Below are 24,520 nucleotides of genomic sequence, written 5' to 3'. Positions count from 1 at the left end.
GGCTCCACTCCACCCCTTCCCCTGATGCGCTCCTTTCCCCCCAGAGCCTCCTGAACGGTAAAACAGCTGATTGCTGTGGGTGGGAGGCGCAGGGAGAGAGGGGGAGTTGCAGGGCCGCCGAGAGACAAGATATGTTGTGGGGTGGAGGGGAGCAGATAGGGGGGCTGCCAGTCCACCCTGGTTCCAAGCCCCCACTACCAAACAACTTTATAAGGAAATATTGTGCAACTTTAAATGAGTATGTTCTCTAATAGGTCAGGGACAAAACAGCGTTAACCGGGACGTCATTAAGTGAGGAGTTACTATATTAATACAGAACCCCCCCCCCCCCCCCCCCAGAAAATACATTCTGCCCCAGAAGTTCTGAAGTTCTGCTTTTTGCCCACCAGAGGCTGCTGTAGCACCAGAACAGCCGGCTGCGTTCATGTTGCTTGCCGTTCTGGCACCACAGCGGCCTCTGGTGGGCAAAAGGCTAAACCGCAGCAGTTCTTGGGCAGAAAAGTATTTTCTGTTGGGGGCCAAAAATCTGCAGGAGATATGAATTGTGCACCTTCGCAGAGGCGCAGAATTCCCACAGGAGTAGAACTGATAGCTCGTCTTCTCAACTTTGGCATTTGTCTTGAGAGTTAGAGAGACAAAATGTTCACAGAACACCTCCATCTTCTGGCACGACGTTGTGACGCTAGAAAAAATTATTTTATTTTATGTCCATGCTCCTAAAATGAAGAGGAGTAACCCAGTTGTAATGGATCACAGCACCAGGGGCTCACTTCAGAGAAGGAAAACTTGCAGACAGGTAAGTAACTTTTATCTTTCTCAAAACCCCATCAGTTCTTGTGTTTTTCTTTCTTCTCTTTGCTGTTCCCCTTTCTTTCCCTTTGACTCCAGCACTGGGAATGACCCTAGTCTGAATTCTCTCTGTATCCTAGCAGGTGAAGAGATGCTGAGTGAGAATGAAGAGGAGAATCTCCAGTAGGGAACCCCTAAGCAAGTGGGATGTTATCAGGAAGATCTAAATGGAACGGTTCCTGGAGCGTTGACCACGAATAATCTTGTGAGAATCATTGCAGGTCAGAGGGACAGCAGAGAAACCAATTGTGGAAGGAAGTAATTAAATCCATTACTTGTGGGGAATGGTGCAAAGACCTCAAGGAAACCACAGCCCAGCAGAGAATCCACACACAAGAGAGAAAAAATAAACACACAACGCACGGCAAAAACTTCAGTTTCAGATTGCATTTTATTAGACACCAGAAAACACACACAGGAGAGAAACTCTATAAATGCTTTGTGTGTGAAAAAATTTTTCAGCGCTCACATCACAGAATCCATACAGGAGAGAAAACATATAAATGCCAGGCCTGTGGGATAAATTTCAATCGGAGGTCAAACCTAGCTTGATATCAGAGAGCTCATACAGGAGAGATGCCCTATAAATACCTTACTGTGGGAAAAATTGTAGTGACAACTCACAACTTATTACACATCAAAGTGCCCACATGGGTGAGAGACCCTATAAGTGCTTTGACTGTGGGAAACGTTTCCTTCAGAGCGCACATCTTATTGCGCATCAGCGAACCCATACGGGAGAAATGCCCTATAGATGCCCTGACTGTGGGAAAAGCTTCAATCGAAGTTCAAACCTGGAGAGACACCAGATAGTCCACCTACAAGAAAAACCACATAAATGCCTTGACTCTGGGGAAAAGGTTAGTGATAAGTCACAACTTGCTCCACATCACAGAAGCCACTCGGAAGCAAAACCGTATGTATGCAAGGACTGCGGGAACAGTTTCATTCAGAGCTCAGATCTTATTGTGCATCAGAGAGTTCATACAGGAGAAACACCCTATAAATGCCCCGACTGTGGGAAAAACTTCAGTCGAAGTTCAAATCTTACTAGACATCAGAGAACCCACACAGGGGAAAAAACGCATAAATGCCTGGACTGTGGGAAAAGTTTCATTCAGAGCTCAGATGTTATTGTGCATCAGAGAAGTCATACAGGAGAAACGCCCTTTAAATGCTCTGACTGTGGCAGATACTTCAGTCGGAGTTCCAACCTTGCTAGACATCAGAGAATCCACACGGGGGAAAGACCCCATACGTGCCTGGACTGTGGGAATAGTTTCATTCAGAGCTCAGATCTTCTTGCGCATCAGAGAATCCACATGAGAGGAAAAAAACCATAAAAGCCTCCACTTGTGAGCAAAAGTTTAGTAACAAATCACATTTTACCACACACTGGATGACCGATGTTAGAGAAAGCCCTTATTAATGCCTGGATTGTGGGAAAAGTTTCTGTCAGAGTTCAGTTCTTATTTCACATCAAAGGATCCACATGGTAGAGCGACTGTATACATACTCCGAATGTGTGAACTGTTTCATTCACAGCTTTGTATACATCAGATAGTCCATGCAGGAGAGAGACACTGTATAAGTCAGTGGCTCTTAACCTTTTCAGATGACTGTCCCCTTTTCTGGAGGCTGATTTGTCTTGCTTACCCCCAAGTTTCACCTCACTTAAAAAGGACTTGCTTACAAAATCAGACATAAAGATACAACAGGGTCACAGCCACTGGTACTGAAAGATGGCTGCCTTTCTCATTGTTACCCTGTCATTCTAAAATAAATTGTCAGCCGTAGATTGAGAAATGCTGATATAGATGCAGAAGTGACTAGTAACTACTGAGTGGGGGCACAATGGCAGCCCCTCCCCCCCCCTTCCCACCACAGTCAACTTCCTGGTGATGGCCCAGGCCCCCTTCAGCAACCCCCTCTGACCACAGCACCCTGGGCAGTCACCCATGTCACCCTCCCAGGGCCAGCCTTAAGGAAAATGGCACTCTGGGGAAACAGGTATTTTGGTGTTCTGGCCCCCGTGGCCTCACCCAGCCTATCACCCCTGGCCTCTGGGGCCTCCCCCACCCATCCCCCTGGTCCCTACTTCCTCCTCTGGCCCACCATTCGTCCCCTAGGTCCCTATTGCCTCCCTCTGCCTCCTCATCCCACCCCCTGCTCGCCTGAGCCCCACCGACTCCCCCCTATTGCCCCGACTGACTCCCTGAGCACCCTTCTGCGCACCCCAGGCAGGCTAGTCCAGACTCATACCTGAGCAGGTAACAGCAGCTGCTGGTGAGGCAGGGATGGATTCAGCCTGCTTCCCTGCGCCCCCAATGCTGCCAGCCCGGTCTCACTTCCCTGCTCTAGGCGCCACCTAGTGGCGCCCAGGGGGAGCGCTCGCTGTTGCTGCCTTTCCCAGCACCTCCCTCTCAGCTGCGCTCAGCTCAACTCCCACCCTGGCATAAATCTGGGGGGAGCATGTGACCTGGCATGACCCCCCCCCCCCCAACACGTCAGCTATGGATATAGCATATGGAGCAGTGTAAACAAGTCATTGTCTGTATGTAACTTTAGTTTGTCCTGACTTCACATGTGCTTCTCATGTAGCCTGTTGTGAAAGTAGGCAACTATCTAGATGAGTTCACGTACCCCTTTGAAGACTTCTGCTGTCCGTCCCCCCCGGACCACTGCAATAAATGCCTTGATGGCAGGACAAGTTCCAGTCACAGCCCACGCACTATTAAACACCACACCGGAGAGAGAATTTGAATGACAGGGAAGCTTCAACTGGGCTCTGACCGTAGCGTGAACAAATGAACACAGGGAAGAGACCTCTTAGATCTTCGTAGCAGGCAGTATGGAGCTAACACCAGGTGGGACGGTGTAGACTTCTCCTCCACACTGGAAGGACATTCTCCCAGCGCCTTGATTAGGGTGGGCCATAGTCAAAAAACCCCCAAACCATCCATTTCCTACTTCCCAAATCAGAGGCATTTGACTACCTAGCATCCAACTGCCTGTCTCAGGGCACAGCGTCTTTCTCGAATTCTCTTCCCTTTTCTGCCAGCTGTACAATGGAACCCTGTTGCTGGAGCCCCGAGCAGTAATGGGCTGAGTTGAAACGCACTTTGCTGAGCAGGGCCCTGGGGCGGGAGCTTTTCATTTCGGTCTTCGGAATAATTAAAGTGGAATTCAGTTTCTTAAACGTCCAGTGTCTTTTGTCTAGTATAATGACTAAAAAAATGGCCTTTGGTAGACTCGGAGGCTGTCGAGGAAGCCTCTTTCAGGTGTTAATTCCCCAACCCTGAGCACTGCAGATTCCCAAGCTTTCCAAGCCCTTCCAGGAGTCTGTGACGGAAAACCCTTGCGGCCAGGGGAAATCCTTTCTGGCCGGCGTTTCTGTTCACCTGTCTCTTGCAGAGGGAGACAGTCAGTCTGTGGGCTGGTCTACACTGGGGGTGGGGGAATCGATCTAAGATACGCAACTTCAGCTACGAGAATAGCGTCGCTGAAGTCGACGTATCTTAGGTTGACTTACCTCCCAACCTCATGGCACGGGATCGACAGCCGCGGCTCCCCCGTCAACTCTGCTTCCGTCTCTCGTGCTGGTGGAGTTCCGAAGTCGACAGGGAATGCGTTCGGGGATCGATTTATCGCGTCTAGATGAGACGTGATAAATCGATCCCCGATAGATCGATTGCTACCCACCGATGCGGCGGGTAGTGAAGACGTACCCTGTGAGAGCTCTGCTGCTTGTTTTTAAAAGGCTGGTGGAGCAGTCGTGGAGAGAAACAGTGACCAGTTTTGCAAAATGCTCTGACCTTGACTGATGTATCGTGCTATTTCAGAGCTAGGTATTATTCATTGCCCAAATATCAAGCGTGAGGTGTGCAGTAAGTGGGGTCACACAAGCATTACAAACCCACATAATGTGTCATTTAAAGTTACACACACAGTCGAGGCCGGGTGGGCTGAGGGAAGGCAGGGAGGTCACCCAAAGCATCTTAGCTCTGCCTCGTCATACGCTCTCAGACTTCCCCTAGAGTCGAATCGTGCTGTGCTCCTCTGGCTGGGTCCAGTTTAAATCAGGAGAGATCCTACTGGAGTCACTTGGGCCCCATTCCCCTCACTCACCCCCGTGTAAATCCAGAGTGACCTCCCTTGGCATCACATGGGGTTGATTCCCATCTGCCCCAGTGTAAATCAGGAGTAACATTGGTGCCACGTAGGCTGATTGCCCCCTCTCTCAGCCTGGTAGAAATCCAGAGTCAACCCATGGCAGTCCCTGGAACGGTCTACAGCAGTGTGAAGCACTTGTAGGGTGAAAATCAGATGCTGACTTCTGAACATAAGAACGGCCATACTAGGTCAAACCAAAGGTCCATCAAGCCCAGTATTCTGTCCTCTGACTGGCCAATGGCAGGTGCCCCAAAGGGAATGAACAGACAGGTTATCATCAAGTGATCCATCCCCTGTTGCCCATTCCCAGCTTCTGGCAAACAGAGGCTAGGGACACCATTCCTGCCCATTCTGCTGCTGCTTGTCTAACCCACGCCCACTCAGTAGGGCACTTTGCCCCCTTGATTGGTAGCTGGGCCATATAGAGAGGCTGATGAGCACTGGATGATAGGCTGAGGGTACATCGACACTGGAAAAAGAAAAACCACAGCAACAAGTGTCAGCCCAGGTTCACTGATTTGGGATCACGCTCCAGGGCTGAACATAGCAGTGTATATGTTCCTGCTCAGGCTGGTCTGAGACTGACCCCTCTTAGAGCGGGAATGTCTACACTGCTATTTTCAGCCCCGTAGCCTGAGTCAGTAGACCCAGGCTCGGAGACTCACCGCCACGGGGTTTTCTTTGCAGTGTAGATAGACCCTGGGGGGGGAGGGGGGTTGTCTACAGGCCAATGTAAGTCTGGGCTCTTATTCGTGCCCAACCCCCACCCACCTTCCGTCTAGACACAAATTTGTCTGACTCAGGCCAGTAAGCTCTTGGGACCTGGGCACTAGGACCCGAAAAGGGGGGGGGGGTCCTGAGCCCAAGTCCTGTTGGAACTCGGGGTTCACACTGCATCATTTTGTAGCGTGGACTTAGCTGGGGCCCAGGTCTTCAGAGTCATGTTCGGAGAGTCCACCAGTGCTCTCCCACAATCCCCTGGGCTGCTTGGTGTTTGGCCCTGGTGTTGGGTGTCCCCCTTCCTCCCACCGTGTACCGGTCTCCACAGGCTCCTGAATGCACTGCTTAAAGCAGGGGTTCTCAAACTGGGGGTTGGGACCCCTCAGGGGGTTGTGAGGTTATTATGTGGGGGGTCACGAGCTGTCAACCTCCAGCCCAAACCACGCTTTGCCTCCAGCATTTATAAGGGTGTTAAATATATAAAAAAGTGTTTTTAATTTATAAGGGGGGGTCGCATTCATAGGCTTGCTATGTCAAAGGGGTCACCAGTACAAAAGTTTGAGAATCGCTGGCTTAAAGAGACAGAGCGCTGACACACTCAATCCGGCACACTCACATTCCTCCCAACACACACACACACACACACGCATGCACTCTCTGACACACACACACACACACACTCCCTCCTACACACACAAACCCACATGCGCACTGTCACACACACATACACACACATCCTACGCGCGCACACACTCTCCCAACACACACACTCTCCCTCACCCACCCACTCTCTCTCCCTCACACATACAATCCCTCTCTCTCACACACACACACACACACACACACACACACACACACTCTCAGACACTCCACCACCACACACATACTCTCCCTCACACAGTACCCCCAGCACACGCTCTCTTACAAACACATTGTTGTTGTTATTGTTACTTCTTGGTGCTTCCTGTCAGAATGTGCAAGGCACATATAGTCTCTGTAATTTTATCCTGTCAAAGTTCATTAAGGATCTCAGGGCTGTTATTTTAGTTTTTTGACTGGTCTGTGCATTTCATCATTTTATTTCTCTCTTGCACTTCAGTTTAATTCTGTGAGTAGTGAGTTCTAAAATGCCTAACGTGTCCCGGCTGGAGTAATTATCTTTAGTACTTTTATCACCATATTGTGCTTTGCCTCATATTCTCTTGCTCCTGCTCAGACTTCCAGGCCCATGGCACCTCAGGCGTTTGGCCTGAAACCTGGAAGTTTTTCCCTTCTGGAGCATGAATGTTCAGGAGAACTCATAGACTTCCTGCTCAAATCTAGAAACTGCCCACAAAAGTGGGCTTTTCTAGGGATTCGGATAACTGGATCTTCATGGTGCTCTTGACAGGACAAGAATCCTCTTTTTGTCTCACAACCAGGGAGATATAGGATCTCTCTTTCTAGACAGGTTCTTGGTTGGGTCTGAGTACTAGCTTAGGTCATTTCCTTTGCAGAACAGCACAATCCTTCATTCAGGTAATTTTGCCATATATCCCTAGTCTTCAGTGTATTCTCTTTCCTGGCACTGGGAAGAGATGTGATGGTGTTTGTCTGAAATGCATTTGGACAAAGAGTTCTGTGCTCTCTCTCTTGTTTTTTCGTCATATCTTGGGGGAAGGAAGAAAGAAAAAGAAGCCCTCAATAAGCTGTTTTTCCTGTTGGCTCAATTTTATTCACGTTTTAAGTTTCCCTCTTCTGTGTGGAGATTGGTTTTAGTATTGGCTACTTCCCTGCTGTAATGGAGCATAGATCACCAGGTACCTAAGAAGAAGACAGGTAAAAATTATCTACCCATCCATCGTTTTCCCTTCTCTGAAGTGGGCTCTGGTGCTCAATGGGAGACCCCACATAAATTTTGCATTAAATTCCAGTTGAAGGGGAAATATCTCAAACCTTCTTTATTTGCCCTATGAAGCCATCACAGAGAGATGGAGAAAACTTACGATTCCCACCTATTGGGAATCTTGCTTTCCATTAACCTTCATTTGTATACCAAATGAATAAGTAGGAAAAGTGTCCTGCCTGGAGATGGCTAATCTTCTGTAAAGTTTATTCATCGGAACTTATAGCTTGTCTTCTCAACCTGGGCAGTTGTCGTGAGCGTTAGAGAGGCAAAATGTTCACCGAACACCTCCATCTTCTGACACGACATTGGGATGCTAGAAAAATGTATTTTATTTGATCTCCATGTTCCTAAGATGAAGAGGAGTGACCCAGTGGTAATGGATCACTGAGAACCAGGGGCTCACTTCAGAGAAGGAAAACTTACAGATGGGTAACTAAACTTTCTCTTTCTCAAAACCCCAACAGTTCTTGTGTTTTCTTTCTCCTCTTTGTTATTCCCCTTTCTTTCTGTTGACTCTAGCACTGGGAATGACTCTAGTCTGAATTCTCTCTGTGTCCCAGCAGGTGAAGGGATGGTGAGTGAGAATGAAGAGGAAAATCTCCAGTAGGGAATTCCTAAGCAAGTGGAGCTGCCAGGGATGTTATCAGGAAGATCTAAATGGAACAGTTCCTGGAGCATTGACCAGGGAACATCCCATAAGAGTCATTGCAGGTCAGAGAGACATCAGATAAACCAATTGTGAAAGGAAGTAATTAAATCCCTTATTTGTGGGGAAAAGTGCAAAGACCTCAAGGAAACCACAGCCCAGCAGAGAATCCACACACACGAGTGGAAAAAACCACATGCACAACGCACAGCAAAAGCTTCAGTTCAGTGTGGAAAAAGATTTAGTGACAGCTCACACCTTATGGGACATCAAAGGATTCACAGAGGAGAGACCCTATAAATGCACTGACTCTGGGAGTTAGTTTAGCATCAGAAGCAAACTTTATTATGCATCAGAGAACCCCCACAAAGGGAGAGAAGCCCTACAAATGACTTTACTGTGAGACACTTTTTTTCAGATCTCACATCTTATTTCACATCACAGAATCCACACAGGAGATAAACCATATAGGCCTGTGGGAAAAATTTCAATCGGAGGTCAAACCTAGTTTGATATCAGAGAGTCCATACAGGAGAGACACCCTATAAATGCACTGAGTGTGGGAAGGAATTTAGTGATAAAATCATGCCTTATGGGACATCTGAGAACCCACACAGGAGATAAACCCTATAAATACCTTGACAGTGGGAATAGCTTTAGTGACAACTCACAACTTATTACACATCAAAACGCACACATGGGTGAGAGTCCCTATAAATGCCTTGACTGTGGGAAAATATTCCTTCAAAGCTACAATCTTCTCGTGCACCAGCGAATCCATACAGGAGAAACGCCCTATAAATGCCCCGATTGTGGGAAAGGCTTCAATCGAAGTGCAAACCTTACTAGACACCAGAGAATCCACATAGGAGGAAAAGTGCCTACCAGCCTCGACTCTGGGGAAAAGGTTAGTGATAATTCACAACTTACTACACATCACAGAAGCCACACAGGAGTGAAACCCTATGTATGCAAGGACTGTGGGAACAGTTTCATTCAGAGCTCAGATCTTATTGTGCATCAGAGAGTTCATACGGGAGAAACACCCTATAAATGCCCCGACTGTGGGAAAAACTTCACTCGAAGTTCAACCCTTACTAGACATCAGAGAACCCACAGAGGGGAAAAAACCCATAAATGCCTGGACTGTGGGAAACGTTTCATTCAGAGCTCAGATCTAATTGTGCATCAGAGAAGTCATACAGGAGAAACGCCCTATAAATGCTCTGACTGTGGGAAATATTTCACTCGGAGTTCCAACCTTACTAGACATCGGAGAATCCACACGGGGGAAAAACCCCATACATGCCTGGAGTGTGGGAAAAGTTTCATTCAGAGCTCAGATCTTATTGCGCATCAGAGAATCCACATGAGAGGGGAAAAACCATAAAAGCCTCCACTTGTGAGCAAAAGTTTAGTAACAAGTCACATCTTACCACAGACTGGATGACCGATGTTAGAGAAAGCCCTTATTAATCCCTGGATTGTGGGAAAAGTTTCCGTCAGAGTTCAGTTCTTATTTCACATCAAAGGATCCACATGGTAGAGCGACTGTATACATACTCCGAATGTGTGAAATGTTTCATTCACAGCTCACAGCTTTGTATACATCAGATAGTCCATGCAGGAGAGAGACCCTATAAATCAGTGGTTCTTAACCTTTCCAGACGACTGTCCTCCTTTCAGGATCCTGATTTGTCTTGCATACCCCAAGTTTCACCTCACTTAAAAATGACTTGCTTACAGAATCAGACATAAACACACATCCTCTCCCAAGGCCCCCTCCCTCCTGCCTGTGGGGTGTGTCTACACAACAGTGTAGGTCTGACCTCATATTCATGCCCAACCCCCAATTCCATCTATACACAAATTTGCCTGATTTAGGCCAATAAGCCCTTGGAACCTGGGCCCTAGGACTCGAAAAGGGGGGTGGGAGGGTCTGAGCCCCAGTCCTATTGGAACTCGGGATTCACACTGCACATTTTGCAGTGAGGACTTAGCTGGTGCCCAGGTCTTCAGACTCGTGTTCTGAGTATCCACTAGTGCTACCCTACAATCCCATGGGCCGCTTGGTGTTTGGCCCTGCCATTGTTCTCTGACCCCTGAGCTGCAAACAGAGAGATCTCCGGTGTTAGCTACAGCCACCGGTAAGAGGAAGGCCTTTGCCCAGTGCGTCGGCCATGGGACCACCATCAGATTCTGATCAATCTGTGGTGTGAGGCAAGCCAGACGTTTGACGTCAGTCGGAGCAACGGAAATGACCAGGTGTACCAGAAAATAGCGGGCAACCTGGCAGAGTTGGGGATTAAACAGACCCGTGACCAGTGCAGGGAGCCAGGGCCGGTTTTAGGGGTGGGCGGGCTGGGCCACTGCCCAGGGGGTGCTGTGCTCAGGGGGGCGCCGTGCTGGTCCCTCCCCCCACCTTACCTGCCCACAGCTAGTGGGCTTAGAGGCAGCCAGTTAGGCGTAGCAGCGCCTGGAGAGGGCAGACGGACTAAGCTGCAGGGGGGGGGGCGGCTGGACCAGCCTTAGGATGACCAGATAGCAAGTGTGAAAAATCAGGACAGGAGGTGGGGGTTTATAGGTGCCTATATAAGAAAAAGCCCCCAAAATCAGGACTGTCCCTATAAAATGGGGACATCTGGTCACCCTAACCAGCCTGGTAATTCCGCCAAAGTAGGGATGCCCCTCCTCCCCCGCTGCCCTGCTCCACTGGGTCTACTGCTGCTTCTGCCACCCCCACTCCCACCCCCACGGAGTCACCCCAGCCAAGCTCGGGACCTGGAGCCTGCCTCCTGTCTGCTGTGCAGTGTGGGGGTGGGGCTGGGGGGCTCTGATCTCAGGGTGTTCCCCTCCCCACACCTGCGTACCCCGTCTCCGCTGAGCTGGGGGTCAAGGGGAGCATGTGTGTGCTGGTGTCTCTGGGTGCGGAGTGGGTGCTGCCGGTGCTGTTGTTCCAGGTCCTGAATGCGCTGCTTAAAGAGACAGCGCGCTGACACACTCACTCTGGCACACGCACACTTCCCCGGTACACACACACAGACACAGTCTCTCAGACACTCCCCCAACACACACACACACACAGACTCTCTCACTCCCCCAACACACACACACACACAGTCTCTCAGACACTCCCCCAACACACACACACACAGACACACACAGACTCTCTCACTCCCCCAACACTCTCGCGCACACACGCGCATAATATTGTTGTTCTTGTTGTTACTTCTTGGTACTTCAAGGCACCTATATTCTTTGTAATTTTATTCTTTCCAAGTTCGTTAAGGATCACAGTGCTGTTATTTTAGTTTTTTAACTGGTCTGTGCATTTCATCATTTTTTTTTCTCTTATGCTTACATTTAATTCTTTGAGTAGTGAGTTCTAAAATCCTAACCTGTCCTGGCCGGAGTAATTATCATTAGTACTTTTATTACCAGATCGTGCTTTGTCATTCATTATTTAAAGTAGTACAATCAAATAAAAGTGTCCTCCTAGAATGTAAATGTAGCTTATAGTCCCTGAGCAACGCCAGTTCAACAAAAAAAAATTAGCTAAACACATAACTGTAGACACTGTGCAGATGAAGGGCGCTTATTTTCAAAGGGTATTTTTAGTTATATCTGTAAAATAACTTCAAATTAGTAGGAAAATAAATGCGGTTCCGAGTCTGATACTAATAGTAACGATGGAGTCAAATGTTAGTGAGTCACGTACGTGATTGTGATCGGTAAATATAAACGCCAAAATAATTAGAAAACTAAATTCCCGTTCTTAATAAAAGAGAGGGAAAACCTTTACTCGCATATGTTAAAATTAAGTAAATGCGTTTTGAGTGGAGTATAAAACAATTGACTAAAATAGAGTAGATAGTGGCAGTAACACACTGGGTCTGTTAGAGAAAGCAAGCAGATTTTAAGCAGATTTTATTTATTTTTATTTCTCTCGCCTAAAGATAATCTGCAAAGTATCACACTTGTGTTTCTGATACCTGTGTTAAAGTACCAGAACTGATCCCTCAAGGCTTGGGATTGGGACTATCTTGCTGTATCGTCTCCTGATTGTTCTAAACTTCCATATAAACTTAAAATGTGGCTTTAATTGGTGTTGGTATACATTTTTTTTTCTTTTTTTTTTTTGTATAGGGATTAGATACAGTGCTCCTGTCTGCTAATTCCTAAGTTATTAGCTGCAAAAAATCTAGTTTTCAGGTTAAAGTTGCACCTCCCACCAAAATCTGAAATGGCACCCTGGGGGGCCCAGGAGTGGCCAGAGAGCTGCAGGATGGCCATGGGCTCCAGCAAGATGCAGCCCCCGTGTGACAGCGCAGAGCCCGCCTTGAGCTGCAGGCTGGGCACCACAAGCCGCAGCAGCAGTGCAGAAGGAAGGGTGGCTATATACCATGCTACCCTTACTTCTGCGCTGCTCACAGGTGCCGGCTTCCTCCGGGCCCTAGGGGTGTTCAAACTCCCCCACACACACACTCGGCTCCAGGCCCCGCCCCCACCTACCCAGTTTCCCTGCCTCTTTTCACCCAGTTCCGCCCCCTCCCCTGAACGCGCCCCGTCCCCACTCCTCCCCCTCCCCCCAGAGCCTGCTGCACGCCGTGGAACAGCTGATTGCGGTGGGCGGGAGGCACTGGGAGGGAGGGGGAGGAGTTGATCGGCGGGGCCGCTGGTGGGCGGAGGTGCTGGGGGGAGGGAGGGAGGTGGCTGTCCAGAGTCGGCGCCTCTGGTGCTGCTGCTGGCAGCAGTGTTGCCTTCAGAACTGGGCGCCCAACCAGTCCTGGCCACCCAGCCAGTGCTTAATTTGTGCTGGGGGTGAGCCCTGGCACCTCTTTCTATACAAATTGGGCACTGGGGGGAGGCAGCGGGGCCTGGAGGAGGTCATGGTGGGGACCTGGGGGGGGGGGCTGTGGCAGTGGGGGTTGGGGAGCCATGGAGGCCAGGGGCGAAGGGGGGGTGGGGAGTTGTGGGGGCCAAGGAAGATCGGAGGTGGGGAGCCCGCAGGGGTCTGGTGCCCGCGGGAGCCAAAATACAAGTTTGCCCAGGGCACCATTTCCCCTAAGACCGGCCCTGCAGGGAGCAGGTTAAACAGCTCCAGAGCCAATACTGGAAAGCCAGAGATGAGAACCGCACCTTTGGGAACTCTCCATCCCCCTGCCGCTTTTACAAGGCACTGCACTGAGCCCTGAGCCCCCAGCCTGTTCAGCCGGGTTCTTACCTCCGAATTTCGTATAGCACCGGAGGGGAGCCAGCAGCCACCGGAGGAGGTTAGCGCAGCCATTCCCGTGCTCATGCCAGGAGCACCAGAAGCTACCTAGAAGTGGGGGAGCCACCGGTGCCCAAACCGGGGCCCCACCCCCCACTCCACCTGAGAGCCTCTTCCCGGGGCCATGCCCCCTGCTCCCTCCTTTCGGCCCCCTACTCCCCCCGCCCCTGTCGTTCGCCCTTAAGGCAGGTAAAAAGTGATGGGGCCTCCCCTATTCTGGCCCTCTTGGCTCCCGCAGCCCATGCCAGTCCTTGAGATAGTTTTGCTGCTGGGTCCACACTGGCAGGAGCTGTTTGATGACCCCCCAAAGGAGCAGCCAGTTGCGGAAGCAGCAGCAGAAACAGAAGGGGCAGACGTATCCTCAGAGCCTGGTAGGTTTTTGGCACCAGGTCTGGTGTTATGAATGTACGAATGGGAGGAGAGGGGTTTCTGGTATATGACCCAGCGCACCGTTTATTACAAGCTGTGGGAAGCAGCATGTACCCACTAATGGCGAAATGTACACCAGCGTCTTCAACCTCACCCCCCACATACCTACACCCCCCACCACCACCCATGGAATTCAAAGTGGAGACCGGGAAGCGCAAACAGCAGGGAAACAACCATTTAACGTTACCGTTCTACTAGATACCTGCAAGTTCTTACAAAGATGCGTCAGGGTGTTAAATATAAGACCCAGATATTGCCTTCCATTTTCATACACCACACCGTACAAATCGCCTACGTCACGGTGTACCTGAGAACAATAAATTGTACAGCGCGGAAGTGTAGTGCGTGGGTGGCGAATTCACTGTCTGAAATACGCGGGTGGTACACAGTCTAGAAATGTGACAGGGAAGGTGGGGGGCTGCCTGTGCAGGCCATGCTATCGTGTGTGTTTGCATGTAGTCCGTAGGTAGATGTAGTCAGAGTAGGCTGTATTGTAAGCCATAGGGAAGCAGTAATCTGTGCAGATGCTAACGCAGCAGCCGGTTGATTTCCACCGTGAATTTCGACCCAATCGCAGGTTCTGATAGCTGCAAACTTTTCCCGTAGTATGAACTCCAAATAGGCAATCATATTTCAGGGAAGGGTGTATTTTCCGGGCCCGAGTCTATACGACATCAGCCTATTCCATTCATAGATGAGTTGCTTAGACATCACATGCTTGAAAAACCTCTGTGGCATACACAGCCGGCTTGTGAGCGGTACCTTGGAATGGAATCTCCCTTTGCCCTTCAGGAGCCACCAGGATTGTTACCTCCTCCAGAATGTGGAACGCCTGAAAGGACTGAGAATCCTTAGGTAGCAAACCAGAGCACCTCCCACTCTCCCCAGGCTACAATGGCCTGCAATTTTTAAATGTATATTTTAAATCAGAACAACAGGATAGTGAGCTAGATGGACCATTGGTCTGACCCAGTATGGCCATTCTTATGTTCTTAAACATATAGCAATTGTGTATTTCACCTTACCATTTTGTGTGCCGTCCTTTCACTCTGCTTAACTCAGGCCTGTCCACGGAGCATCTGGGAACTTAAGTGTCCTTCTGAGAATATAATGAAGCTGAATTCTCCCACTGACATAGCTACCACTTCTTGCTAGGCTTACCCCCTTTGAAATGCAAAAACCCAGCACCCCACGCCCAAGGCAAGCCCGCCGCCTCCTTCTCCTCCACTGTGATCAGAGAACCCGGATTGAGAGCAGCGTGCCAGACGGGAAACCTTCATCAACTGTGCCCAGCCCGGGTGGGGACTTTCCCCAACCCTCAACCACCAGGCAACTCTGCACCCTCCCTTTCAACAGCCACGTATAGTATCTAGAAAGATAACACATAGAACTAAGATTGATGACATCACTGGTCTCCTCACTCTCGCGTGATTCAAACCCTATCTCACACACACACACACACGGGTGCGTGTTGGTGGGCAGACAGCTGCTGTATTTTCCACAGTTTTGATCTGTTCTCATTTCAACTGCAGAAGTGGGAACGCTGCACCATCTGTAGCTGGGCACAGAAACTTTATTAGCTACCCCACGGTCCTATGAGACTAGGATACAAATCTTTAGGCCCACGTGGAAAAAAAATAAACCTGGCAGTTTAAAATATTTTTCTGGCAAATCCATTAAAAAAAAAAAAAAAAAACCAGCCAGGCTGCTCACATACCAGCCAGGTGGTACCCCTACCTCTCCACGAAGTGGATTAACTAAGGCTACGTCTACATTGCGCACTTTACAACGGTGCCGCTGCAGCCATGCCGTTGTAAGGTGCGCTGTGTAGATGCTCTTTGTTGCCGGGAGAGAGCTGTCCCTGTGACAAAATAAAACCACCTGCAACAAGGGCAGTTGCTTCGTTGCCGGGACAGCGTCTCCCGCCAACGAAGCTCTGTCCACACCGGCACTTTTCGTTGGGAAAACGTTCGTCGTTTGGGGGAGGAGAGGTGTTCCACACACTCCAGAGTGACAAAAGTTTCACGGCGAAAGTGCTGTGTAGACGTGGCCTAATTCATTTACGCGCTGCAGTGGGGCAGCTGCTCCAGTGCAAACCTGTAGGTGTAGACAAGACCCTCAACACTGTAGCCAGTGCAAGTCCAGCTGCCCGGACCCCAGCAATAAACCCATTGCACTGCAGCCACCTTGCCTCTTGGGGGCTCTGCATCCCCCAGACCCAGGCAGCCTCTCCCAGCAATTCACTCACTTCCCTGCCACAAGGGAGCCGTTTCTTGGGGGCACGGGCTGTGGGTGGGGTCCGCTCTTGCAGGGCAGAGAGACGGAGTGTGGCAGGATTCCTCCCGGGTGGCAGATCTGGGTGTGCATCAAGAGGGGGGGGATTAATCAGCTGCTGTATCCCGAGGGCTCTGGTTCTTTCTCGGGGGAGGCTCTGTCTCAAGCTAGTCTCTGTAAAAAGAACAGGAGTACTTGTGGCACCTTAGAGACTAACAAATTTATTAGAGCATAAGCTTTCATGGACTACAGCCCACTTCTGTGTTTATCTTCCTAGGTCAGCTCCTCCTCCTCCATTGTGATCAGAGAACCCGGAATGAGAGCAGCCTACGCGGGGGAGGGAACCTTCATCAACGCCCCCCCTGTGCCCAGCCCGGGTGGGGACTTTCTCCGGTGGCTGGAACCAGCCTCTGGGGCAGCCCCGGGCTCTGCCCACACCAGCACCGGAGCCAGAGCCTGCAGGTGATGGGGAGAGACCTGGGGGAAAGGGCCAGGGATCGGCAAAGTGACTCTGCCCTGGGGGCTGGAACTAGGGGGGCTGCCGCACCCCCTGGCTTGAAGTGGTTTCCATCATATGCAGGGTTTGGTTCAATGGCTCTCAGCACCCCCACTATACAAATTGTTCCAGCTTCTCTAGACTCTGCACAAATGGTCCCCCCTGATCCTCAGATCTTGCAGCTCCTGGGAATCTGCTCCCAGGGATCTGCGCTGTGTTAAGCAGGGGGCGTCATTTCAGAAAAATTCGGGTGAGGGCTGAAGATAGACTATTATCTAGTATATGAAATCCTGCAAAGTCCAGGTGTGTGTGTGTGTAACAACCTTTTATGTACTTGAAAGTCTATTAGTCTATATGTATCTGCCTGGGGACCAAATATTTAATATTGGGCTTTTCAATCTAGCAGAGACAAGTCTAACGCGATCCGATGCCTGGAAGTTGAAGCTAGAGGCATTCAGGTTGGAAAAAAGGTATAAATATTTAGCGGCGAGAGTAATTAACCATTGGGATAATTTACCGAGTGTCGTCGTGGATTCTCCTTCACTGATCATTTTAAAAGCCAGATTGGCTGTTTTTCTAAAAGATCTGCTCTAGGAATTATTTGGGGGCAGTTCTGCGACCTGTGCTCTACGGGAGGTCAGACTAGATGATCACAGATGGATCTAGATGGTCCTGTCTGGCTTTGGAATCTACAACTCATTCAGTCTTTCCTTTATACTGCTTGGGCCTTTGATTGGCAGACCACGGTCCCCTTCTCAGGCCATAGCTTCATGACTGGAGGTGGGGAATTTGCATTCACCCCCACTATGTATCCCCCAGGAAAACCAAGTAACACTTTCCCCCCCCCAAAAGTCCATTCTTGTCTGGCACATGCTCAATGTGATCCTTTGGACCCCCAGATCTTGTGTCATTCTGCACCCAAAGGAGCTGATGGTTGGGATCCTGAACCCTAAACGTGTGTGATCTTGGTGCACCGCAGAGGGGGAGTACAATTTCAGCGGCCCTGAAACTGCGACAGTGGGTAAGTCCATTTCACCTTTCTCAATCTCCCGAAGTTACTGTGTCGTCTTTCTCCTCTTTGCTGTTCCTCTTTCATCCTGGCTTGGGGAATGACTCCTGTCTGGATTCTCTCTCTATCCTAGCAGGTGAAGGGAAGGTGAGTGAGAATGAAGAGGAGAATTCCCAGCTGGAAAGTCCCGAGCAAATGGAACTGTGCGGGATAGTATCAGGAAGACATGAATGTAACGTTTCCTGCAGTATTGACCAGGGAAGATCCTGTGAGAGTCAGGGCATGTCCGAGAGAAGCCAGCTGTGGAAGGAAGTGATTAAATCCATTAATCGTGGAGAAAGATTCACAGACCTCAAGGAAACCACAGCCCAGCAAAGAATCCACACACGAGAGAAAAAACACGTGCACAAAGTGTGGGAAAAGCTTCAGTTTGAGATCGCAGCTTTTTAGACACCAGAAAACCCACCCGAGTGAGACACGCTATAAATGCCTTGAGTGTGGAAAAAGATTTAGTGACAACTCACACCTTATTGGACATCAGAGAATTCACACAGAACCTTATAAATGCATTGACTCTGGGAAAAAGTTTAATGACAAAACACACTTAAATACACATCAGAGAACCCATACGGAAGAGAAGCCCTATAAATGCCTTTACTGTGTGAAAACTTTTTTTCAGAGCTCAGATCTTATTTCAAATCACAGAATCCACACAGGAGAGAAACCGTATAAATGCCAGGACTGTGGGATGAGATTAAGTTGGAGGTCAAACCTAATTCGCCATCAGAGGATCCATACAGGAGAGACATCTTATAAATGCCCTAAGTGTGGCAAAGAATTTAGTGATAAGTCACGCCTTTTGGGACATCAGAGAATCCACATGGGAGATAACCCCTATAAATGCCTTGACTGTGGGAAAAGTTTTAGTGATAACTCGCACTTTGTGACTCATCAGAGAACCCGCTCGGGAGAGAAATCCTATAAATGCTTTGACTGTGGGAAAAGTTTCATTCAGAGCTCAAGGATTTGGGTTTTCCCCTTTCATTAGAATGATGTTAAAACTTCTGAAAATAACATGATCCTATAAGAAGACTCCAAAGGTTTAGACAGTTTAGTGGAGACCAAGTATAAATCTGTTCTCCTGAGTTTGAGTCAGAAGGAACATGCTCTGGGACGTCACTTTCCATGAACCTAATTGTATCGTACAGCCCGGTCTGTATTGTGGGTTGTTCCCTCTTTGCTGAAGGCCTTTTGGTCACATAGAATCATAGAATGTAAGGCCAGAAGGGACCCATAGATCATCTAAGCTGACCACCCGTATATCACAGGCCACCAACCACACCCTAAGCCCTTCCATGGAAATGAAATACTTCCCGTCTTTGGATATTAATTTAGTTTGACGTTATGAAAAGCCGATTTATCTGGGACTTCACAAGACAAATGACCCTTTGCCAGAAGAGGCCTTTTTTATTTTATTTGGCCTTTCCCTCCACTCACTGTCATGAGATATCTGTGGTGTTTGAACAATTATAATTCTAAATAACCACAATAAACAAACACCAATGGGCAAGTGTGAGAGTCGCAGTCTGAGAGGCAGAGACTGAAATGGGGACGGAGGTTACTGTCTGATGCCCTGCAATGAGGTGAGATCCGGTTAGGAGTGGGGAGAGTGTAGAAAGTGGGAGATGCAGATCTGGGAAACTGCAGGGTTTTCTCTTGAGAGCCAGACAGCTGAGGCTGAGAACTGTTAACTTGCTGCACTGGGGCCTGATAGAGACAGGAACTAGCCTGCAAGTGTTGGGTGAAGCCATCCCTGAGTTCCACAATGCACAGTCAACCTGTGGAACTCTTTGCCAGAGGATGTTTTGAAGGCCAAGACTATAACAGGGTTCAAAAAAGAACTAGATAGATTCATGGAGGATAGCTCCATCGATGGCTATTAGCCAGGATGGGCAAGGATGGTCTCCCTCGCCTCTGTTTGCCAGAAGCTGGGAATGGGCGACAGGGGTCCCTGATCACTTGATGATTCCCTGTTCTGTTCATTCCCTCTGAGGCACCTGGCATTGGCCAGTCAGAAGACAAGATACTGGGCTAGATGGACCTTTGGTCTTTCCCAGGATGGCCGCTCTTATGTTCTTATGAATAGTAAAGAGCTACGAAAGGATCAGGCTGAGTATTATTATGAATCGTGTTCATCACAGCTTAAGGGCCCACTAAGAAAGGGTCTTCCTTGTGCTAGGCACTGTACAAACAGAGGAGCAGATCACAGCCAAGAAGGAAGCCAGGGAACTATCCACAGACCTCTTCAGCCCTGAAGCCAGGCCAACCCCCATCACCATGGCCAAAGTGAGAGCTAGTCTACACTAGAAGTGCTACAGCAGTGCAGGTGCACCAATGCAGCGCGTCTGGTGAAGATGCTCTATGCCACCAGGAGACAGCTCTCCTCTCGGCATAATAAATCCACCCCCGCGAGCAGTATAAGCTGGAATGAATTTTGTCCAGACTTCAGATCAGGTTTGCGTCTCTTTTCTGCGCTGTTTCCAATTTTTCAACATCCTTTTTAACGTGCAGATACCAGAACTGTATTTGCTATCTCAGTATTGGTCTCCCTAGTGCCATTGACAGAGGTAAAATGACCTCCCCACTCCTGTGTTTGTACATCCAAGGGTCACATTAGCCCTTTTTGCCCCAGCATCACACTGGGAACTCATGCTGAGTTGCTTGTCCATCATGACCCCTAAACCTTTTGCAAAGTCACTGCTTTTCCAAGGGTATTTAGGGGCCTTGAAATGCAATGCCTAGAAACCCCAGTTGCCCCCTAAAATCCTAGTGTAAACAAACCTTAAGTATTATTTTTTTATTTTAGGCTGATATAATCCACTGCAGCCTTTGTCTTTGGCCTGAAGAAAGGGAGAAAAGCAGTGGGGAGAAGACATGGGGTTTTAGTTGGGTCTCATGCAGGGCTAGGGTCTGACACAGTACAAAGCGATTCACTTGGGGTCTGGCTACAGCTGCCAAACACCCCCTCCAGCTTCCCCTGCTGCACCCTCCCTTCACTTCCAGCTTCTCCCCCCCCCCCCCGGAGCTGCAGGGGGCGCGTTTCTCAGTGACCCGGGCGGTGGTGGGGTTGGCTGGGCAGTAGGGTGACCAGATAGCAAGTGTGAAAAATCGGGATGAGGGTGGGGGGTAATAGGATCCTATATAAGAAAAAGACCCACAAACCGGGACTGTCCCTATAAAATCGGGACATCTGGTCACCCTACTCCGCAGGTCTCTATAGGGAGCGAGGAGGGATTTCGGGCGGGCCCCCCCGGCTGAGCGGGGTATGGGGCGGGGGGGTCCGTAGCTGCTGCCCCCACAGGGCCTGGTTCGTGCTGGGAGGGGGCGGGCTGCGCTCGCTCGGCCTCTGTTTATCTTCCCGGGTCAGATCCTCCATTGGGAGCCGGGAGCCCGGGCTGAGCCGCTGCTGCTCCCCGGCGGGGTCCGTGCGGGGCGAGACCGGCACTAACCCCCCTCCCGCCCCGGGCTCTGCCCGCCCCAGCCCCCGAGCCGGAGCCTGCAGGTGATGGGGGGACCCGGGGGAAGGGCCGGGCCCGGGCGGGAAAGTGACTCTGCACAAGCGGCCCCAGATCTCGCCGCCCCGGGCAGCTGCTCCCTGGCTGGGAAGCGCCTGGCGGAGGGACCGGAGCTGCGGCCCCAGCAGCGAGTCGCCGCCCGGGCTCTGCCCAGGATCTGCCCCCGGGGCCAGCGGGGGGTTCAGGCGGGCGGAGAGCGGCTGGGGGGGGGGCATGGGCGGGCCCCAGGGGGTTCCCTGTTGTGTCCCTGCGGCTGGGCTGTCAGGGAGGGGAGAGAAATGAGATTGAAATGGGGGCGGGGAGGGGGAGGTTATTGTTGATCAGCAAATGTAACCCCGCTACAAACCTCCGAGCCCCTCCCTCCCCGGAGACAGGCCCCTTCCTGCCCCAGCGATGGGTGAATCTCCCCAGCACTGAACTGCTGCTGGGCCCTGTTTGCTCCATCAGAGACACCTGCTCTGAACGGGGGCAGGATCCTGGTCTACTGAACAGCCCGGAGTGTGACCCGCTCCCAGACTGTATCCTAATGCCCGTGTGCCAGGCAGCCTGAATAACCTGCTACTGGTGTAGTGTGGGGGGTTATAGTGAGATCAGTCCGCTCAAATTTTGTTTCTCTTCTACATACAAAGGCTTGGAAGGATGAGATTTTTGTCATAAATGTGGGTAAATGTCAGTTTCTCCGTAGACACACAAAGGGTGGGTGAAAAAATATTTCCATCAGAAATAAGGAAATGTACAGATAGGCAAATGAATACAATGCTGCTATAGAATTTCTTAGAGTTTGATTTAAAGATATTTACTTGGTATATTTTGACATGTGATCATGACTGCGTGTGTTTAAGATGTGTAAAGCTTTAACTTTTTCAATTCTCAGTATCTACAGTCATTAAGTAATTGTTGTCTGATCCGCCCCACAATTTCCCACAACTGCAAAAATGTAAATCAGTAAAAATTGAAAATAAATCCTTAAAACTAAACATTCATATTACCATTGAAATGATAAAAAATCATCAAATTCTGCCAATCCTGTACATAAGTCTAGCATAAATAATACATAAAATAATACATAAATAAATCACCACTAGTCTAGCCCCTTTTCTCTCCATTAATATAATATTCCTGTGTTACCCCTCCGATTTTTTTCTTTTTCTGACTTCCCAGATTTTTATGTAAAATCCTTTCAAATTTTGTCCTCTTTCTGTTTATTAATTAACATATTATCTGCATAAATGTTTTCCTTATTTTTCTCTAAATACCCACTATAAAGAAAAAAAATAGATTTTGCTGTCTCCCTCTCTAATTAGCTGAAATCAATCCTTTCCTATTTCCCTAATTTTCTCTCTCAGTTGTCAAATAGTGATATAAAATCGCAACATTCACTGCTGTTTGCACTCTAATTTTTGTATTATATAAGATTTTCTTAGTTTTGTAGGAGAAATGTTGCCCTGAGTCACTTATTTCATTACAAGGGGGAAATGTCACATACTCTAAAGGCCTCTAGACTCTAGCAGAGAAAGGCATGAGAAGAATGAATGTCTGGAAGATAAAGCCAGTGAAATTCAAATGGAAAACTGGGTGATTAAGTACTGGAGAAAACTACCAAAGGAAGTGGTGGACTTTCCATCTCTTGAGTTCAAGATGCCTTTCTGATAGACGTGTTTTAGTCCAACACAAGTGACTGGGCTCAATGCAGGAGTAACTGGACGAATTTCTCTGGCTTGTATCATACAGGAGGTCAGACAAGATTTTCTAAATTCAATGTTCTCTTTTCCGTTTGGCCTCAAAAATCCCTAACACCAAATGGAGAGTGGGTGGGGGATTAAACTCCCCAATGATCAACTCACCATGATATGTGAGAAGGAAATTGTTTCCTCCTTCTTTAAGCCTCCCCCATGTAGGGAACCAGTGTCTCCCAGATACTGATGGGAAAATCACTGAGGGCAAGATGTACAAAGGGATTTAGGCATTACAATGATCAGCATAGCAGCACGTAATGTTTAGGTGCCCTGCCTCCCAGTGGAAACCACAGCCGTGAGTTAGGCTCCCAGGCTCCCTATATTATCCCTGGGCAAAGCTAAGCACCGAAAAATGGGATCCACAAAATATGCTGACTGGGGAGCTGCCAGAGCTAGCGAACAGGAAATGCTGAGGAGAGGGGTGGGTCATGCACCCACAGGTGCTGACTTTCCAAAGTGCCGGGGCTTCCTCGACCTCCGGCTCTGCCCCAGGCCTTGCCCCCACTCTACCCCTTCCCGCAAGCCCCTGCCCCCACCCTGCCTCTTCCCGCTCCCCTCCTGCCGCGCCTCTTCTAACCCCCTCTCCTGAGCGCCGCGTCCTCACTCCTCCTCCCACTCTCCCCCAGCCTCCTGATGCCTTGAAACTGCTGACTGCGGCAGGTGTGGGGAGGGAGGGGGAGGCACTGATCCGTGGGGCCTGCTGATGGGCAGGAGGTACTGGAGGGGTGGGGAGAGCTAATGGGGGGCTGCCGATGGGTGCTCAGCACCCACCATTTTTCCCCCGTGGGTGCTTCAGCTCTGGAGCACTCATGGAGTTGGCGCCTATGCATACACCCCTGCCTCTCAAAGGGACCTATCTCTACTTGGTCAGTCTCAGCTGCAAATGCCACCATGCAGAGGCTGCTGTGGAATACAAAGGGGGCACCCAGCAGTGAGGCCCAGGAGAGAGGCCCCGTCCCCTCACTCCCAGCTGCTGGGAATGGGGAGGGGGTTGGGATTCCTGTCCCTGGACCCTGTTGAGGGCTCCACCTCCTCTATCAGCCTCTGGTTAGTAAGTGTGTGATGAACATGAAGGCCTCTGCTCTCCTCCCTCCTGGGAGGGACAAGGAGCTCTCTCTTTCTCCCCTCCTGAAGCCTCCTAACTGCTCTGAGTAGGGTGAGGGTGGGATTCTGCTACCCTTTCTCCCCCCCTCCTCCCAAGAGCTTCCATTTTATCGGCCCTCCTCCCCCATGAATAGCGGGATAGTAGCTGGGGCTGCAGGTGCTGAGTGGGGGACTCTTGTTGTTTCAGATGCCGGTGACCTTCGAGGAGGTGGCTGTGTATTTCACCCAGGGGCAGGGGGCTCTGCTGGACCCGCTCAGAGAGCCCTCTACAGGGACGTCATGCAGGAGAACTACGAGACGGTGACCTCGCTGGGTAAGGGATTCCCGTCCACTCGGTTATTAGAAGCGG

The 24,520-nt window shown here is 49.8% G+C and overlaps 1 protein-coding gene across 4 annotated transcripts in view; it reads left to right on the top strand.

Annotated features, from left to right (window-relative positions):
* LOC112058661 (zinc finger protein 501-like) overlaps positions 1-24,520 on the top strand; it is a 40,659-nt gene that overhangs the window by 12,842 nt on the left and 3,297 nt on the right. For 2 of the 4 annotated variants that reach the window (XM_065564643.1, XM_065564644.1), the window contains exon 2: positions 24,359-24,484. In XM_065564643.1, coding sequence (XP_065420715.1) covers positions 24,451-24,484 — 34 coding nt within the window. In that variant the 5' untranslated portion in view covers positions 24,359-24,450. Of the gene's footprint in view, positions 1-929; positions 4,049-21,114; positions 21,319-24,358; positions 24,485-24,520 lie in introns of those variants that run through there. The other 2 variants (XM_065564642.1, XR_010592028.1) reach the window with 2 other exon arrangements.

This window comes from Chrysemys picta, chromosome 12 (assembly GCF_011386835.1).
Source record: "Chrysemys picta bellii isolate R12L10 chromosome 12, ASM1138683v2, whole genome shotgun sequence".
In the NCBI taxonomy this organism is placed as follows: domain Eukaryota; kingdom Metazoa; phylum Chordata; order Testudines; family Emydidae; genus Chrysemys; species Chrysemys picta.
Note: the sequence above shows the minus strand (reverse complement) of the source record. Positions and strands in the feature narration are given on the sequence as shown.